This window comes from Manis pentadactyla, chromosome 8 (assembly GCF_030020395.1).
Source record: "Manis pentadactyla isolate mManPen7 chromosome 8, mManPen7.hap1, whole genome shotgun sequence".
Classification (NCBI taxonomy): domain Eukaryota; kingdom Metazoa; phylum Chordata; class Mammalia; order Pholidota; family Manidae; genus Manis; species Manis pentadactyla.
In genome coordinates, this window is record NC_080026.1 from 65,007,576 (window position 1) to 65,027,121 (window position 19,546).

A 19,546-nucleotide genomic window follows, 5' to 3' on the forward strand; every position below is an offset into this window, starting at 1 on the left:
AACTAGATATTTGTAAAAGAACTTATCACAGTGTATCTGGAAAATGGCCCAAACTAAAGCCACATTACATTTCCAGTAAACTTTTCCAGTTCTCTGGGTGTGTGTGCACACACATACACACACACCATATATCTTCCAACATACACTCATCAAAACCTTCTTGTCCAAAAAAAGGCCATCCTTTTACTGCTTTTGTGAAATGCCTGTAAAATACAGTATTTGAAAGAGACTACTACTGTCAGACCGTTCACAGTGCTCTAAGTCTGAAGACCAGGCAGTGTTTTGGTAACTAGCCCTCTCCTGCAAAGTTACAGTGCTGATGCAGAGGACTCAGGACTTCCTGGAAGCCACCCCCACAAGATGGGAGGAGTGCTGGGTGTCTGCAGCCACAAGCAGGGAAGAATGACAAGGGGCTTATGAATCATGGTCAGAATCTAAGAAACAAAAATGTCTTGCTATAGCAGCATTACGTTACAAACAAGGAAGAGTGAATGGATACATGAACCTTTTCACACAAGCTCTATAAGAGCCAAAGTGTCTTTTCCACATTAGACCTGAAACCAGAGGTGTAGCAGCCCTTGGCCGTTGTCAATGCTACTTCTAACAGAACTAGCTAAGCTGTCCCTTTGAAGCTGAGTACCAGTCCCATTCACTGCTCACATGTGAGAGGACCCACTGCTTTTTGGCGCTGGAACATGTGGAGCACTGAAGTCCTTGGGGGTAGGATTCACACCAGCCAAGTCTCTGCTGCCAACAGTCCTTGGACTGGAGGTTACCCTACTCAAATGCCCCTTTTCTTCATTCTTTTCTTATCAGGGGGTCATGACCACTCAGTGATGGGGACAGATGTGTCTTGGGAGCCCCCTCCCTTCACACTGCCTGTTTACAGAACAAATATGGCATCAAATCTCTCTGTTGTGCTAAATCTAAGAATCATTTTAATCACGATAAAAATCAAATGTCTTTCTAAGAAAAAGTTACATGATTTTAAAAAACCATTTTCAGGATCATGAATTGCTGAGCCGAGGCCTGTCCTGAGGTCCCCATTTCCCCTCCAGCCCTGACAGGGCTTTGACACCAAGACAGGGCCTTGCCGAGCTCTTGTTCTAAACGAGGACAGGTTGTCTGGTCCAGGTTTTTTTCCCCTGCTACCTTTTTGTGTGTGTGCTTCATGTTTAAATCTTGTTGCCGTGTTTGGTGGCAACCAGAAAAATCGAACAGTTCAGGTAGTGAGTGAGGACCCACAGATTTGAGCACTCAACACAGACCATCACTGTGCACTGCTAAGGGCTGAAGAGAAGGAAATAGGTGCCTAAACACTGGACTTGGAGCTCTCGTCCAGTGTGCCACGTCTGTTGCAGGGGAAACCGCAGCCAGCGTGAAGGGCACAAAGAAGGGGCTGGCAGACTTTCTGATCTCGGCATGTGTCTTCCCCTCGGGAGTCCATTACCTTTCGCAAAGAAATGTTAACTATCAAATGCGTCCATTAATTGTGCCGCTGAGGGTGAAACCATCCAGTTAGCATATACACTATCATTTGCATATCTTGGACACCCAGTGTTAGTGCCATCGGCTCTCGTGAGTGGTACAGGACTCTCTTCAGGCCAGTTCGGGTCTGACATGCCTAAAAATGAAAACAGATCATTTGTTCTGCACTGAAGAACCAACACTTCATGTGCAGACAGTAAGGCCTTGGCAAAACTCCCTTTGAGGTTCAAACCAAACTTCTGGTTTCTGTGCCAATTACATGAATGGCTTCGTGCTCCAGGTTTCCAAAACACTGTTCTATTTTGGGGGAAATATCATGCTTGCTTGGTAACTAACTTCAGAGAAACGATCAATTTTAACTTTTACGAGCTTCAAACTCTTAAGTCTGATAGATACATTGGTTGGCCTGTTTTAACTTATTTCTAAGGCAGTGTACAGCACCAGCACACTGCTGTACTAAAGGGCTTACTGCACTGGGCAGCTTCTATAAAAAGTTCTTTAATGTAAAGAAGCCTACTGTCTTCCATCCAAGCCTACCACAGAGGAGAGAATCTTCCAAATCGAGGCTGCATGCAGGCAAGCCCCACAGAGTCGACAGGACAAGTGGCATGTAGCATAGACCCAAAGCCAGCAAGGAGTGACTCAGGAGGCATGCAAAAGGAACAATCTCGGCTGAAAAATGCTTGAAACTCCCAAGTTTTCAAAACAATCAGTGATAACGTTAGGAAACAGAAAAAATTTTCAAGTATTTAATCAAAGACGAAGGAGTTTTGGCAAGAACCATATTTACTGCCATTGCAAGACCACAGCACCACAGACTGTGTTTTTTCTAAAGCATTTGCTCCAGCTTTTAGCGCTGACTGACTTCAAAGGTGACAACTGTGTTGACAGTGTGTAATGCAAAGGATGTGAAAACAGCAGTCAGTGTGTATCCCCAGTAGGGACGTGTGGGCTGGGGCCAAGGCCAAGCCGGCCCTGCTCCCCAGTACTGGGTGGCCTCTAAGCGCCCCCAGCCCATCCAGATGGAGTCTGGGGGAGCCCCCCTGGCTGTGCTCTCAGTGCAGGCAGGGTGGTGCTGGCTCCTCCTTTCCAAATTAAATGCCTCCCCAGGTTGGGTAAATTTATCCCAGTAGTTACATTACAAGTACTATGATTGACCCCACCCTAGAAGTCTTATTCATCATTTTCTCAATATCCCCTGAGAGTTCCGCCCTGCTTTCTTCTCAGTCATCTTAAGTTGCTGGGCAGCAAGATAATTGCATTTATTTTCACATCCTTTTAAAAAACCATTTAAAGTTGCAAAGAACACCTGAAGGTAAACAGATGCAGAATCAGACATTTACAAATAAAAAGATTCAGAGGAGAACTTTGGTTTCTTTCAGACCAGAAACACTCTTAACAAGCATTACAGAGAGTAAGAATAGTGCAGAGGAACAATGTTGCTAGAATCTAGTAAATGCATGTGAAAGTCTACCATAGAGTTTGTTTTCAATCCACGTGGAGGGGAGGGCTCGAGGGAGGGGAGCATTATTACAGTCCACCAGGGGTGTTTCCTCCTCTGAGAGGCCATCATCATAAAGCAGGGAGTCAGATGGTGTAGACGCAGCCAGGTCCAAGTAGTCCTGGAAGAGGGAGATGGCTGGTTAACTCTGGCTTGGGCCCACTACTGGCCCCTGGCACCCCATGCTGGCTTACTGACCTCTCCACCTGAGCCCCACTCCAGGGGGCCATACTGAGCACCCAAAGCCCCTCCTCACCTAGCCCTGATCTGCAGTTCTCATCACCCCAGAAAGGCACCTCTTTGGGGACAGAAATATGCTCCTTCCTTGTCCCAGTCCTATCTCTGCAGCACTTGGGGCACCACGCCTAGCAATGGGGAACTGGTCTGTTACAAAATCCAAGGTTCCAGGAGGGATGGTTGCAGCCCCATTACTCATCTGCAAGTGCAGAGCAGTGTCCTTGATCTGCTCTGCTGCCCAGCTTTCCTCCCAGGACCCCTAGCATCTAGAACATCATGTCAAGACCCAAAAATCTGAAGTCTTGATGTGTGTTTGCAGAAGATGCTGCTATGAGCTTCAGCTCCAAGCATGATGACTCTCCCATGCCTGCTACTTCCACTGCCCCAGTTCCATGTGTTCAGTGCTTCCTGGCTTGTTTCTCAGCTCTGTTCTGGGAAGGCCAGCTCTCTTGGCATCATGCATCACTGGTTTCCAACAACCCTGTATTCACAGATTTGGAGGCTTTGCCAAGTGACACACTGATGCTAGGTTTTATTACAAGTGGCCTAGACCAGATACTTCGTTTTTCGATTTTGAAGAAATGACAGCTTTTAGTATTTTAGTATCAATATAAGGATGAAACTCTGAGGGCAGGGCAATCTACATCTGTGCCTGGCTTGTTTACATGTATCGCCAGCATCTAAGACAGAACATGGTATATAGCAATTGCCCGGCAAATATTAGTTGAAACTTTTGTTGGCTTTTTCATGTACCATTGTAAACTGGAGACACATGGGCTGAATCTAGTCTCCCAAATATATTTAATTTGGCCCACACTGCATTTTTGAAAATTTAAATTAATTGCTAACGTTAAAAACTGGGAAACTTAACATAAATATCCCTTGAAATTCAGAAGACCTGGCACATATTCCTATAAGTTACATATGGCTACAATAAGGGATCCTTTAGAGGGGGCTGGTCTGTTCCTGTTTGCCATAGTCTCCACCAGTCCCTATCATTTCCCTTACAGGCAGGCCCCTCACAGGATCTGAATGAAAGATACCTGCTGCAATTCTATTTTCTCATGTTACATTATTGAAAATGATTTTATATGGCTTTAGAATATTTTCTTCCCATGCCTGTCTGAGGAGAGCTCTTCCTAAGTGTCAAGGTAAGAATCTTGGTTGCTTCATGGCTTGAAAAGAAGCACACGGGAGAAAGGTCCGGTTGCTGGCTGCCCTCAGGAGACAGAAAGCATGACCATCGCCCTCTGCACAGTCTCACTCTGCCCTTATACTGGGGATTCCATAAACCTGGGGTCAGGCTGGACCTGCCCACTCCCCGACTCTGGCTCCCACCAGCCCTACTGGCTTATTCAGCTTGTAGGTGGCCAGCAACAGGAATCAGCTCCAGATACTCACTCTGTTCTTAACCATCATCTTCTCCAGGTCTTTGCTGATGTCGGCAAACACTGGCCTCTTGTCCGGTTCCTGCTTCCAACACTGTAGCATCAGACCGTACCTGTGGGAAGCACATGTGGGTGGTTTTGCCTGAGCAGCGGCTGCCGCATCTCAGCCACCACCCCACACAGTGCCCTGGGCCCTGGGAGCTCTGTTCCCAAACTCCAAAGTGTTTCTGCATCACTGGTATCTTTCTCTGAGTTGGGCCAGGGTCTGAGGGGTCCCTGGGAGCTTGGGGTGCCTGGTGCTGTGGTCCAGCACCCTGTAAGCTTCCCTTCCCTTGAGCAAGTTTTGTTTGCATTTCCCTTTCAAAGACACTGGTAAACAGCTGATGGGATACCATGCTCACTACAGTGGCTGGGTGGGGGGAGAGAATATCAGTCCTCGAAACTTAGGAAGGATGAACTGGGTGTGGAAAGACAGAAACTTCTGCCAGTGACATCTCTGTCTTGAGTCTTCCTCACTTCCCTGGGGCCTGGCATGGCTGCAGGGCCTCCTGGGCTGCCCTGTACGATGAGTTGAGCCAGCTGCCTATCAACCTAGGGCCCCCAGAGAGGTGACACCTATTCACCCCATCTAGCCCTGAGTTGGGCGCACAACAGACTGTGGAATGAATGGACAGGGTGTCTCTGCCTGTGGACAGCTCCTTTCTCATGTGCTCTCAATCTCCAAGTCATCTGAAGACTTTGTTGTCTTCAGGCTGAGGTCCAGGTACCGCTGCCTGCCCCGTCTGCCTCTGCACCTCCATTTGAGTCCTTCCCAGCATGCGCCCCCTAACTCCTCCACAAATGTCCTGCAGGGACATCAGGCCTTGGGCTGAGGCCCCCTCATACTTCCCACCACCTCTCCCTGAGCCCTTCTCTCTGCTGTCATGCCCAAGGGTGGTTCTCTGTCTCTACCCTGTCACTACCCACTACCCAGCTCACCCTGGGCTTAGCATGGGGCTGTTCAGGAGAGGGGGATGGGAAAGTGCATGTATTTGTGGCCACAAGAGGCTGGGCCAAAGCAAAGCCTGCTCACATCTCCTCGCTGCAGTTGTCGGGTCTCTCCATCCGGTAGCCTGTCTTCAGAAGGTTGAAGAGCCGCTCCGGAGGAATCCCAGGGTAGGGGTTACCTCCCAGAGTCACAATCTCCCACAGTAGGACACCGAAGGACCACCTGCAGGGAGCAATGTGACCTATAAGTGGCTGCACTGGGCCTGCGGCCCCTCAGAGCAGCCCAAACCTCCCATCTCCCAAGCCGCTGCCCGAGCTTGGCCCCCCACCCCAGGGGCGGTGTCAGCAACCCTGAGACAACCAGGGATGGTATCAGAGATGGCACAGCAAAGCCACGCAGGTGCTGCACAACTCGAGGTGGGGACCGAAGCCAGGGGCCCTGGGCCACCTGCACAATTCCTTCATGTTTCCTGTACACTCAGAAATCTTCATAGAAAATTAGAAGAAAAAAAGTCACTGCTAGAGAAAAATTTTAACTGTGAGAGAAAACACACTGTGAAGTGGGAACAAAATCATGTCACAAAACCCTATCACATGAACCCATTTGGAGTGACAAAAAGCGTATCTCTGCACAGCAGAGGAAACATTGGAAGGCGTGCCTGCGAGGACCAGCAGCAGGTTACTCAGGTGGGGGATCCAAGGGGCTTTTAGCCTCCTCATTATGCCTTTCTCGGCATTTTCCAATTTTCTTACAGTCTTCTTCGTACTCAGAGAACAGTTGTTCAAAACGGCTGAAGAACTGCTTTTCCACAGCCCATTATTAAAGATAAGCATGTCTGTTGATGGCACAACACTTAGAAACAAGTCTGTTTTGAAAACTACCAGATCTTGTCATTTGACCTGGAAGATTAGAGTTTTGGTTCCTGTCTGAGTACTTTTGACACACCCGCCTAGAAACTCCCTCAAGGCCACCCCTGCCTAAGGACTGGGACTGGGTGGGGGTGCTGCCAGAACCCAGCCCCCAGGAGGGGAGCCATGTGGCTGGGCCTGTGTGTCATTAAGATGCCCAGAGAAGAGAGGGGCAGGAGAGAGTAGAGAGGAAGGGAAGAGAAGGGAGGAGGGCGATTTGCAGTCATTGCTCTCACCCACTCTTACTGCGACTTTCAGAACCACTGCCCAGACCTGGTGCATTTGCTGAGTGAATACGTGAAGTCCCTCAGTTTTGGGGGTTGCTGTGGATGGCTGGTATGCGCCAACAGGCACTTGGGGCCAGTGCTGTTCCCCTGCTGAGCTGCATCCTATGCATGCAGCCTCCACCCCAGGAAGGCAACACCCACACTTACACATCGCTTTGGGTGGTGTAAATATGGTCGAAGAGGGACTCAATTGCCATCCATTTGACTGGAATCCTCCCCTAAAGAGGGAATGAAAGAAAGGCATTAATGTTGCTCTAACACCCAGGGAACTGCGGTGGGGGGTGTGGAGGGAGCTGGGCCAGTGTCCCAGGTGTTGTCAGCTCAGGGGCTGCTGAGTGGCCTCGCAGGTGCAGAACCAGTCGCACAGCCTTAGTGAATGAGGCTCCCCTCTGGCTCTCCCAGGCCTGGCTCATGCCAGAGGGAGTCAGCTGGTCAGCCCACAACTACACAGGGTGTGCTTGTCATGCACCACATCCTTGCTGATATGAAACCTAAGGAATGGAGACCAAGCCAAGCAGGTCCCTCTATGGCCAGGTCGAGAGAGCTCTGGGGCACCTGGGATGGTGATGCCCAATGTGTGGGCCAACAACACTGTCTAGCAAGATGTGCCCTGATTTCTGAGTAAGAATGAATTTGGGAAACTGACATCCAGCATTTCCATTTTGGGGACTTCTGACACAAACTGACATTCTAAAGGCTTTTCTAAGAAACCCTGACATCTATATGTGCCTCGAGGCTGGTTTTTCCCTCTCATTTTATCTCAGGGCCCTTTGAGCATCCTCTGACAAGAAGTGCTGGGGTCAGACCTAAAAAACCCTTTCCACTGCACCTTGAGAAATGGTTTTTCCATAGGTAGTCTTAAGGCACAAGTCAGCAAAATATGTGCGCATTGGATTTAATACTACAATTACTGCAATTCGTTTTCCTTGAGAGCATTCTTTAGGATGCATGTCCTTAATGAAGCATGGCTGTTTCCAGGCTCATAACAGCGCCGCCTGTAGCCAGTGCTCTCTGGGCCCTTGTGCTTCTCTACACAGTGCTTTCTTGGAGGGCCTGTACGTCAACAGGAAGGCTCTGTCCATATCCCTTTCCACTTCCCTTTCAGCAGCTCTGAAACAGGCTGTCACAACAGAAACCCCAGAAGAAGGGGAACATTGTGGTCACAGCCTGTGGTGACACAAAGGCTTCTCCCAAACCTTGGAGCAAAGCTGGAGTGAGTGCAGTCATTTTGCGTGTTTTTCTTTTTTGAACAGTGCCTGTTCTGAAAGCCAGGTCTGCTGTGCGTTTTCAGTGTCTTGTGAACTGGCCCTGTTCAGTCTGTCACAGGGAGGCTGCAGGAGACAGGCTTAGAGGGCAGCAGAACCAAGAGGAGAAAGACAAAGGCCATGGAACTGGATGACAACCAGAGTCAGATTCCCCCAGACAGGCTCGGCCACCTACTTCAGAGACTTGGAGAAAGCGTCAGATGTCTATTCTGTGTCTCTGGATCCTGTCTCCAGGGCCTCCCTTTGTGCTTTCCAAACTCACCCAGCTAGGGGTTCCCAGGCCCCAGTCCCAGGAGAACCCCCCACCTGTAAAGTGGTTCATTCTCTTCCGCCAAGAATGACCACCAGGCTCGGGTGTGTTTATTCTAGTCTCCTTTGAGCAATGAGCCGAACTTATGTAGAAACCTAAAGTTACACGGTGGCCTTTTATTCTGTGGCAGGAAGAACTGTGGAGGAGAGAATTCTCTCTGGAGCATTAGGTCACCTTCAAGTGATAGTGATGAAAAGCAGCAGGAGCTGAGGGCCCTGTTCCCAGAAGGCCCTCTGCAAGGCCCCCGAGGACGCAGGATTGGGGGATGAGGGCTGGAAGGTCAGACTCTAGAAGTTTCCTGTATCCTCCCCAGATGTTCAGAGGGCCCTGCCTCACCCCTGTGGGCACCTTGACTGCTGCCCTCGACCCAGCCTTGAAGCCCCAGGCCAGGACCCCACAGGCACCTTGCTCCTCTTCACATAGGAATCCTCTTCATAAACATCTCGGGACAGGCCAAAATCTGAAATTTTCATCTTCCGCCCCTCGGCCACCAGGACATTTCTGGCTGCCAAGTCCCGATGGACAAGCTGCAAGGAAGACAACAGCAGAATGGCTGAAACCCAGGCCTTAGAGCCAGCAGGGTGGGGAGGCCGGGCTGGGGTGGCACATACCTTCATCTCCGCCAGGTACCGCATCCCCCGGGAGATCTGCCAGGCAAAGGAGATGAGGTCGCCCATGGTCAGGGCCCGTTCCTCAGGGTTTTCCAGATAGCTGGAGTTGCGGCTGCCAGCACTGCCGACGTAGCCGGGCCCTGCCTTGCGGCTTTCTCGGAGGAAGCCCCGCAGAGAGCCATACTTGGCATACTCCACAATGAGCAGCAGCGGCCCTGGGGGCAGAGGGGGCCTGTGGCTGGCTGCCTGCAGGGCCCAGTGGCCGAGTCAGGCCATCTCTGGGCAGTGTGCTTCTGGGGTACCAGGGCAGCTGTAGGGCCCCAGGCAGGCCTCTGTACCCTACCAGCAGGCAGAAGATGGACAGAGGCCTGCTCTGTGGTATGTGGCCTGGGCTCTGCACAGCACAAGACTGCATGTCAGACCCAGAGTTTCAGTCCCCACTCACATGCTTGCTTCCGCCTCCGCTCCCATGCCAAGGCTGGCTCCCTCAGTGGCCAAGTACTACCTTGTCCCAGGGGGCCCAAGGCATGGCCCAGCTGCTGGCATGTTGTGCCTTTCCACAGCCTTGGTCTGCTGCAGCAAAGGCTGGGCATGGTGAGGGAGGCTGAGGGTCTGGGTCCTCCCAGGCACCTGGCCCCACTCCTGCCAGCTCTAGGCCGAGCCTTGGGTCTGGTGGTGCACACCAGAGTCCCTGCTCCCTCACCTCTTAGCACCATAACACCCACGCAAAGGCATACACAGTGAGAGGCCCTCAAGCAGTACAGTGGATCTGAAAAGCCAACAAACCAGGCCACTCTCCTTGGTCCTTATGTGAAAAATGTTGACAACGCCTTTGCCTTGCAGGGCTGGGATTGGGGCCACCTGGAGGTCATGGCACACCTAGTCCGCAGCTGGAACTGGGATGCACAGTCCATTTAGGGAACTCCCTGCCCTGGGGATGTGGCTGCCACAACAAGGATGTCACCTGGCTAGAGACCTCTGAGCAGCCCACAGGCCTGGGGAACGCTTAGAGCAGAGGAGCACAGAAGCACTCACAGTGGCCCGTCCTGCCCCCACTGATACAGGAGAGGCCAGAGCCAGGGGTGGTGTGCTGGGAGAACACAGCCAGAGAAGGAGAGGAAGGGGAAGGGGCAAAGGAGAACAGAGCAGCCCAGAGACCCCCAGCCTGCACCTGGCAGATGCCCGTCTGCTCTTGGCCAGCCTTACCATCCTGGCTACAGGCCCCGTAAAGCTTGATGACATGCGGGTGGTTAACCTGCTTCAGGAGGTTGAACTCTGACAGAAGGTCCCGCAGCTCGCTTGGGGAGGCGTTCTCTGAAATGCATGTAAACACAGAGCAGACTGCATACTGATCCCTTCTGGAAGCCCCTTCTGTGACCATGCTGGGCCACATCACCCCACCCCACTTTACAGATGCCCCACCCAGATTCAGACAAGACCCCCATGGACCCTGCTGCTTGGGGCTTCTCTTAGCCCGTGGAACGTTCAACAGGCTCATCTGCCTCCAGGAAACAAGAGTCCCAAGGAGCAAACTTCCACATAAGCAGGATCTTTCCGTAGAAACCCTCCCAGGGTTGAGCTGTGTAAGTGGTGTTTTCCTGCAACTGCCACCTTTCAAAGACAGTGGTGTGGGGAGACCATCCCCATTAATCCCTCTGGGAAGGCACGGGGACACTCCGACCTCCAATTCCTGCTGACCAAGCACTCAACAGTGGGGGCAAGCCCCTGAGAGGTTAGGACAAGACTCCAGGACAGTGGCCTCTCACCACGCTGAGCATGTGTGTCCTGAGAGTAGAGGGCTGTGCTTGGGCTCCCACCAGGAGCCTGGGGTGGAGGTATCCTGACTCAGAAGCTGTGGCTAAACAGTCCTCCTGGGTCAGCTGCCCCAAGACCCAGGGCCCAGTTGTGCTACGCTGCGTCCTCTGGCTGCAGACTTGTCTGGAAGTGAGAGGACAGCTGGCAGATGGGATGTCAGGCACCTGGGTCCATGTGTGGTGACCCAGGGGTGGTCTCCCTTTAGGGCCTGGGGTCTCCTGGGCATGGGCCAACCTTAGGTGGAGGTCCGGGTCAGCACCCAGAAGTACCTGCAGAGCGGGACTCCCCCACGACTACTGCACTAGACTCTCACGTGCACTGCCAACTTGTACCCACAGCACTGCTGGGCCCTGAGCACACTCGGGTTGGAGCCCGGCCACAGCAGAGGCCACCTGCTCAGTCTCTGCTCAGCAATACCAGTGCATGTGGGTGTGGGTGTGGGCGTGTGCATGTATATACATGTGCGTGCGTGTGCCCATTCTGAGTCAAACTCATCACAGGGTGGGGCAGACCTGCTGGGGCACCAGGGATTGGGCAAGGCAGGGCCCAGGGGCCGAGGCCAGTCCTTAGGTGGACTCTTCATCAGGACCCCAGTGGACATGGGCTGAGAGGAATGATGGGGACAGACTGGAGTGAGGAGAGCTGTTCGTGCAAAACCAAAGAGCTTCTAAGTTTTACAAACTAGAATCTTGACCCAACATTGGTGCAGAAACAGCACCTCTCCTGAACCTTCCAAGTGAGGAAAGTCCTCACTCTGTTTCTCCAGGGACCACCCTGGCCCATGTCACCCATGGCGGGGTCCCCAGAATGCAGCCACTCAAGAACAGCAATGAGGGAGCTTCAGGGGGGCCCCGGCTGGCTGCCAAGTTGTCAGGTGGTTTTATCCACCCCTTAGGGTTCTGCAGGTGCATGACAGCCAACCTGGGTGCTGCCTCCACAGTACCTTTCAGCATCTTCACGGCCACGGTGGTGTACCCTGCTTTGCCTTTCAGCCGGAAGGCCGTTGCCTTGACCACTTTTCCAAATTCACCTTCTCCCAGAGTTTTTCCAAGAACCAGGTTCTTACGAGGGAATTCCCACTTTGGATCCTCCTACATTGGGGTTGAAGGAAGGGAGAGAAGAAGAAAGGAGGGAAAGATGGTAAGGGTAAGCAGCAAGAAAGAACGCAAGACCCATCAATGGGCCCCTGCATGCAGGCGGTTGTCTGTCACCCAAACCAGGAGGCAATGGCCACCCACCTCAACTGAGGGTGGGATCCCACATTCAGGCCCCAAGGTACTGTCACATGATGGGTTTTCCCTATGGGAAGGCAGGTGTTGCCACAGAATGGCCTGGACTCTGGATGCCCAGACTCTCATTGGTCCCCCATCTATTGAACATTCCCTAGGCCACCCCATACCCCTGTCCTCATCCCTCAAATGGGGGGGATTTAGGGGTCACTCAGCACCCACAGGTGCTCACATAAGAACATGGCCTCTTCCCTAAGAGTTGGGCCCAAGCCTTTTGGTGCTGCCTCCACTTTGGACACCAGGCCCGCAAGGAGCTGACATCCTACAGCCCAGGCCCTTGGGTGTCTGCAACATGGTCCCTGTATCCTTTTGGCCTAATCTCAGTCCATCTAAATCAGGACCCATCAGTCTCCACACCACTAAACTGGAAGGTGACTGGGTGAGGGCAGGGCACTGATGGAACGCTCATGGCATGATCTGGGTGGACAAGAACACACTGGTGCTTATGAGCCATAGGGCACAGTGTGGCAGGCAGACCCCTCCCTCTGTACCTCCAGCTGCCCCAGCCCCAAGGCTCCACGTGGAACCTCACCGGGATCTTGAAGGCATCCACAGACACCTGGTTCTCCATGGAGTCTAGCGAGGGCCGGCGGGTACCGGACGAGGAGTAGCTGACTGGGAAGGCCTGGGCCGGCCGGCGGAAGGTCATCTCAGCAGAGGCGATGGGCGGCTTGTGGGCATTCTTGTGGTAGCGGTGGATGCAGAAGGTGGAGAGCAGCATGGAGACCACGAAGGAGAAGAGCACGGCGGCTGCGATCACCGTGCGGCAGAGCTCGTCACACAGTGGGTCTGTGGGCAGGGTGGCCGTGAGGGGCAGCACTGTGGGAGGGGCTCCCTAACAGGAGCTTGCCTGGCACATGGCAGCCAGGAAGATGCTGTGACAGGCTCTGAGCAGCCTGGCAAGTGCTGCTGGTATGAACGTTCCAGAATGACTGCAAACACCCCAGCACTGACCACGCTGCACCCTTAGGTGCATGTTCCCTGTCAGGGATAGTGGCACCCTCTTACAGAAGGAGCGAGAGGCACAGAGAGTTTAAGCAGACAGCCCAAGGTCCCACAGCAGAGGCTGTGCCCCACTGCACCAGCCGTGGCTACACCGAAGCCAGTGGACCTGGTGGGCTGTAGGGAACTAAACTTCCCGTGTTCCTGTCATGTTTTTTTAAAAAGTGGGGAAGGTAGGAAAGTAGCTGAGTACCTAGGGCTATATGATGACAACTCAAATACCACAAGTGTCCCTAGGCTGAGGCAGGAAAGCTCCCCTGTGCTCAGTGGGGCCTGAGCAGCCCACCACAAGTACTGCCTCAAAAAAAGCATAGGGGCGGTGGGGTGAAGGTCTGGCTGGGAGGGTGGGGTCCCAGCTGAACAGTACCATGGTTGCAGCCAAGACCCCACACAGGAACAATCCAGGCAGCCATGGAGCTATTTGGCCAAAGAACTAACCTTTCAGCCCAGTCTTTATCGTAGGACTTTGAGCCAAAAGCTCTCAATAGGGGCCCTGACCCACCTCCCTGTCTGCACAAGTTTGTGGAACTAAGGCCCATAGGGAAGGAGGGCCTCTTGGGTTCCACCTGCCTCCCTGCAACTTCCTCCCTGGCTCCCTGAGGCTCAGGGAGGTGTGGGAAACCCTGCTGAGTGGGGGCCCATGCCCCCCACCCTCTCACCCTGGCTGTCTTCTGGCTCACAGAAGCACTTCCTCTCCTCCGGGAAGCAGTTGCAGATCCCATAGCCAGCTTTAATCCCCCGGCGTTCTCCTGGCTCGTGCCCTCCAATGATGCTGCCGCCCCCTGATGACAGATGCCGCCACTCAGCAGCCCACTCATTCCCTAGGGTGCCCTGAGAAGCCACGACCACATGGATAGGAGTGTGCGAGGTGAGCCCCTCCCCATCTGGTATCTGCACATTCAGGTCTGGGGAGGGCAGGGGTCTCAGCATGGGCAGGGAGGCACTCTTGGGCTGCCTGGGGCCCTTGCTGAGTCCACCTATGGTTACTTTCCAGAAGCGGAAGGGGCAGCAGGGGTGGCGGGGAGCCACCAGAATGGGGGTGGGGAGCTGCACCCTCATGGTTGGCCAGGGTGACGCTGGGAAGCATGGATCAGGGTACCAGCTTGGGGTGGGGTGGAGATCTTTGTTGAAATGTTAGAAACTCAGCACATAAAACCCAGGAACACAGACTGTCTGGTGGAAGTGGGTGGGGTCCACACCTCTCAACTGGCTGCCCTCCTGCCCAGCCCTATCACGGCCCCAGCTCAGCTGGGCAGGCAGCTGCTTACGGAGGCAGTCCTGGGGGCAGACATTAGCATCTCGGCTTTCCACGGCGTCACAGTGGCCATCAGGGCAGGTCTTGATGCTGGGAGAGCAGGTGGAGAAGTTCCTGCTGATCCCTATGACACAGTGGCTGGTCAGAGCCTTGCAGGAGTGCCCACCCCAGGCACACTACCAGAGCCAGGAGGGCAGCACCCCGGCGCCCAGAAAGAGGAGCAAATGAGGCCTGAGCAGGGGAATGTTAGTGGGACCCTGTGGTGGGCGTGGCTTGGAGTTGGCTGCTTTCTACACCTAAGCCAGCTCAGGCTCCTCCTGTCCAGGCCACAGCCCCTGGCCTGCACCACCAGGTTGAGCATCTCTGTGCCCTGCACACCGCAGCTTTGACCCAGACCTTCCCAGCCCAAAGGGAGTCCAGTCTCAGCCACCTGTGGTCCCACGCAATGAGCAGCCTGAATGCCTGCACCATACTCATGCCCAGCCTTCCTGACGTCAGGAAACACGATGGGGACAGGCTCTGGGGAGCAGATTTGGAGTGCAGAGGGCCAACACGGAGGCCCACTGGGCCCACACGGACCCCATTCCCACTCAGGCACCATTACCATCTGGACTGCCTGGCCACAGGCCCATGACTCTGTGTGGAACCTACCTTTGCCATCTCCCTGTCTCCACTCGCACCTGCCCGTCAGGGAGCCCAGGCCACCACACTCCTCACACTCGGGCCGCCTCTTGCTGACTGCGCAGGACAAGGGGCAGCCTGGCTCCTCAGCTGTGTCTGGGGGTGGCAGGAAGCAGGTCACAGAGCTGCACCCGTCCAGCCAGCACCCATAGACAGGGGCACTGGCTGAGCTGCCCCAAACAATATAGCCCAGAGGGATGAGGGCGACTCAGCTTCAGAGTGCAGGGCAGTGATGGGGCCCTCTGGGAAGGGGGGCACCAGAGTCACAGAGTGGGGTCAGCTACTGAGCTGGCATAAGTAGAGGGAGCATGTGAGGTGGCCAGGTTGAGTCAACAGCATACAGAAGGCCCCATTAAGCCTGAATTTCACATAAACAGTGAATACTTGCTTTGCCTAAGTATGTGCCTGATACTATGTTTATATACTTGAGAGCTGGTCTTTTAGGAGACTCTACAAAGGTTGTATGAGACACACACCAAAACATTGCTTTACCTAAAATTCAAATTTAACCAGGATGCTGTACTTCATCCAGCAGCCCTAAGGCAAGTGCATGTACAGAATGCATTAACATTGGTGAAGGCAAGTTGCAACCCTTTCCTACAATCACAAGCCATTAAGCCGTTCCATACTTCTCCTGGGGTACTGCTGGCTCAGCTGCGCAACCTGCACTGTTAACCCCATCTCACAGGGAGGGGATGCAGGCTCAGAGAGGCTACCAGTAGGTGAGGCAAACAGGACCAGTGCTTTCCGTGGGGGCAAGCCCAAGGCTCTACCACACCCCACCACCCAACCTCCATGGAGTCCCAGCACTCACACATCCCCTCCACAGCGACCAGAAGCAGGGCCTGGGCTTGCTTGCGAGTCGGCCGGTCAGCGGCCACCACCGTGTATTGGAGTTGGACACACTCGAGCCGCCGCAGGGCCTCTGTGTCATTCACAAACAGGGTCCCCGTGGTGTCCTCGGCTGAGGTGACCATCCCCAGGGCACTGCAGTTGGCGCTGGAAGGCTGCAGCTTGTACTGCACATGAATGCCGCTGAACTCCTGGCAGTGCTCCACACAGACTTTCCCAATCTAGGCGTGAGCACAGGGAAGGCCTTAGCTGGGTGGTTGGCCTGACCCTGATGGTGGTGGGAGGGGTTCCCAGGCAGCTCTAGTCCCAGGCACTCCCTTATATGGCCTGCAGATGTCCTCCATGCCCCTGGAACCTGCAGACCCATCCTTGGAGGCCCTGCCCTGCCCAGGCCCTCACCACCGTGTGTCCTCTTCCTCCCAGGAGCTGGAGGTGAAGGAACTCAGGGACACTGAGGTTTGGGTACTGGCAGGTCCTCTGGAGAGGGGCTGATGCACCAAGCCCTTTCCCACTTGCTCACTCATTCAAGCACAAAGACCATCAGGATCCCTTCTATGTGCCTCCCTTGATTCTCCCGGTCAGGCCAAGTTTGTTATTGGAACCACCAGTTCTCAGGCCACACGACTCGTGCAGTGTAGTTGCCTGTCATGGGCCCCAGGAAGCCTTCCTGGGACTTTGGCTGGAGTCCCTGGGAAAGAGGAGATGCTAGGCTGGCAGCACCATTGCTGGCCTGGAGCTGGCCAGGTGGACTCTCCTTTTTGACCCTTCAGTCATTGGAGTTAGAATTAGGGTTTCAGCAGCTTGAAACCAGGCACTGCAACTAGTCAAGGTGGGGGTGGGAGGCAGAGTAAGGAGAGGCTCTGCTTGCAGACATACAGCAGATCCTAGCTCTCCCAAGCCTGCACCTGACAGTGGCGGCCTTCTTCACAAAAAGCAGGCTCACTTCCACTGTCTATGTGACCCTCAAAACAGCACAAGGTCACTATCCTCAATTTACAATCATAACAACTGAGAAGGAGGTGAGAGGCCATAGTGAGTATGAGGCTGGATAAGGACTCTGGTCCCTGTGGTCTCCTGAATCTTTGGGGTGCAGGTGACCCACCTCCAGCAGTGCCTGCTCCCCCTCACCTCCTCAGACACCCCTCAGGCTTCTCTGCCTTGTCACCCCTCGCCATCCTTGACCTTCACCTCCTTGAAAGCCCAGGACTGGGTGGCGGGTCAGGAAGCTTGGCTATGCCAAAGGTGGGGTCCTTCATGTGCTGGACCCAGGTGGCCGCCAGGAGTGGAAGGGGCATGGCAACCAAGCACAGAATCTGGCAGATCCACTGGGACAATAGGATACAGTTCTAAACATGACATTCTAAGGAGGATGTATACCCATAGCTGTTCCACTGGGGGAAAGCAGTATGTTAAATCATATGCATGCAAGTAAAATTACAGAAGTCTTTAAGAGAAACATTCTAGAAACCACTGAACCAAAAATGCTAACGTTGGGATGGGGAGAAGGGATCACTCCTTCCCATCCCTCATCTTCTTTAACCAATACCGATTACTTTTATTTTTCCCCAAAGACAAACATGGTAAGCTCTAGTGAACACACTGGCATTAAGTGAAACACTTCCGACCTTTCCCCCAAGGGGCACCACCATCAATCACTGCCTGTATTTTACACACATGCAAATTCCCATCAGTGAAGATTTAGTTTAAACACATGGAGATACGTGAGACCAGTACTTCTACAAACCACTTTTTCACTTAACAATCCATCAGGAAAGTCTTTCTAAGTCATCATACGGAGGTTTACCTAGTGTTCCTCTTACCTTAGTACAGAGCATCTTTTAAAGACACCAAGAAGGGAGAGGTTAAAACAGGTGTATGCTGCCCACCAGCCCTGCCCACATGATTCTCCCACTCTCCCCAGCCCCAGGCTCCCTGGCCCTGTGCCCATGGCTCCCCTGAGCCACTTCATGTACTTGTTAGGCCAGGGCGCTGAGCTTCCCCAGCCCTGTTTGTAATCTGCTGAATGGAGCACCCCACCCTTGGGTTCCCTGCCACTCCATGCCCCTCCCCAGGCAGGCAGTGGGCCACAGCTCACCTGGGCAAAGCGGTGGGCCCGCCTGCTCACAGTGAACGAGTAGGCACTGGGCAGGCTCAGACTGACTGGCAGCACGGACACATTGAAATGGAGGAGGAGGACACCCTCCCCTGGGCCCTGGAAGTCCGAGTCGTTGACCAGCACTGTCAGCTGCAGGGCACGGCCCTCGGAGATGGGAAGGCTCCGGTTGAGAACCAGCCCTGTGGGTGGGACACAGCAATGACTAGCTGCTTGGTCCTAGACCAGTGCCCTGTGCCACCTCAAGCCTTCCCCCAGCTGTGTACTCTGCACGTTCATACGCGTGTGCAAACACATACTTTCATGCACTTGTGCATAGATAACAGACCTGGCAGGTGGTGCTAAATTAGAACCACTGCTTAAATATTAGTAGTTGTGCTGAGCTGGAAGCCCAGAGAACCTTCTCGGCTGGGAGGTAACAACCTGGTGTGTGTGTGTGTGTTATGTGTACGTGTGTTTTGTATTATGTGTGTGTGGGGTATGTGTGTGTCATGTGTGTGGGGTATGTGTATGGGGATGTGGTATGAGGGGCAGTGAGCACACACAAGGTAAAACCCACCACCCTGCAGCCTTGCTTCGGAAGACTGTGCTGGCCCCCAGTCCCCCCAAGAACTCCTTGACAGCAGCAGCCTCTAGTGGAGCACCTGAACTCCACAGGCCCCAGCACAAGGACAGGTATCTGCATGTGCAGGATGCTGACCTCCCATGAAGAGGGCAGCTAGTTCCCCAGGGGCCCCAGCCAGGCCAGGCCCAGCCCCTCTTACTGTAGTCGTGAATGGTTGCCCGCACAAAGCTGTCATTGGCCTGGACTAAGGTCTCATTGGGTGAGTGCTCCACACGGAAGGTTTGGAGGGCCCAGGTGTCCCCAGGGAGCAGTGTGCTTGTGTACCGCCTGAGAAGTTCCCCAGATGCTGGCACCACATCCGCATCAAAGACACGTATTGTGGCCACCACAGTGCCCTGCAGAGAATAGGAGGCATGAATCAGAGCTGGTGAGAGGAACATCTCAGAGCACCTGCAGCCCACAGACTTGAAGGGCCTGTGTCCCACAGGTGGACCAAGTGTGCACTGAGAGCTGGCTGCAGGGATGGACTGACCTGGGTTCAAGTTCCCATGGGGCCCCTTCCCACTGGGTCTCACCTGTGCAACAGTGTGATAGACATGTACAGGCTTCCTGTATGGATGGATTAGATCAGATGCCCTGGTGCTCTACTGACAGGCCTCATTCAGGTCCCCAAAGGGCAGAGCAAGCACCCCTACTCTCCCCTGAGGAGTCTGGGTCTCACAGGGTGGAGGTGCTAGCCCCTTATCACATAGCAAGAGCAGGGGTTTGGTGGGAGGGGGTTGGGGCAGGTCCAAGCCCAGGTGTACACCAGAACTTTCTCTCCAAGCATCTTCCACATACCAGGCTGGAGGGGATAATGAGAAAGGTTCAGAGCAAAGTCACAAGGCACCTCTGCTTTCTTGGATAACCAGGCTCCTTGCTGTCACCCCAGGCAGCCCTTCCAGGCTCACGTGACACACAAGATATGCTTTCCTCTTGCCTGCCCATCCAC

The 19,546-nt window shown here is 53.8% G+C and overlaps 1 protein-coding gene across 2 annotated transcripts in view; it reads right to left on the reverse strand.

Annotated features, from left to right (window-relative positions):
• Window positions 1-1,259: 1,259 nt before the first annotated feature.
• Window positions 1,260-19,546, reverse strand: part of RET (ret proto-oncogene) — a 46,595-nt gene continuing 28,308 nt past the window's right edge. The window contains exons 5-20 of one of the 2 annotated variants that reach the window (XM_036926562.2): window positions 18,755-18,950; window positions 17,973-18,172; window positions 15,840-16,098; window positions 14,996-15,121; window positions 14,358-14,468; window positions 13,749-13,871; window positions 12,620-12,876; window positions 11,742-11,889; window positions 10,190-10,297; window positions 8,984-9,198; window positions 8,777-8,899; window positions 6,945-7,015; window positions 5,687-5,824; window positions 4,628-4,727; window positions 2,963-3,110; window positions 1,260-1,624 (exon numbers count right to left, since the gene is read on the reverse strand). In XM_036926562.2, the coding sequence (XP_036782457.2) occupies window positions 1,467-1,624; window positions 2,963-3,110; window positions 4,628-4,727; window positions 5,687-5,824; window positions 6,945-7,015; window positions 8,777-8,899; window positions 8,984-9,198; window positions 10,190-10,297; window positions 11,742-11,889; window positions 12,620-12,876; window positions 13,749-13,871; window positions 14,358-14,468; window positions 14,996-15,121; window positions 15,840-16,098; window positions 17,973-18,172; window positions 18,755-18,950 (2,481 nt within the window). In that variant the 3' untranslated portion in view covers window positions 1,260-1,466. Of the gene's footprint in view, window positions 1,625-2,223; window positions 3,111-4,627; window positions 4,728-5,686; window positions 5,825-6,944; window positions 7,016-8,776; window positions 8,900-8,983; window positions 9,199-10,189; window positions 10,298-11,741; window positions 11,890-12,619; window positions 12,877-13,748; window positions 13,872-14,357; window positions 14,469-14,995; window positions 15,122-15,839; window positions 16,099-17,972; window positions 18,173-18,754; window positions 18,951-19,546 lie in introns of those variants that run through there. The other variant, XM_036926563.2, reaches the window with a different exon arrangement.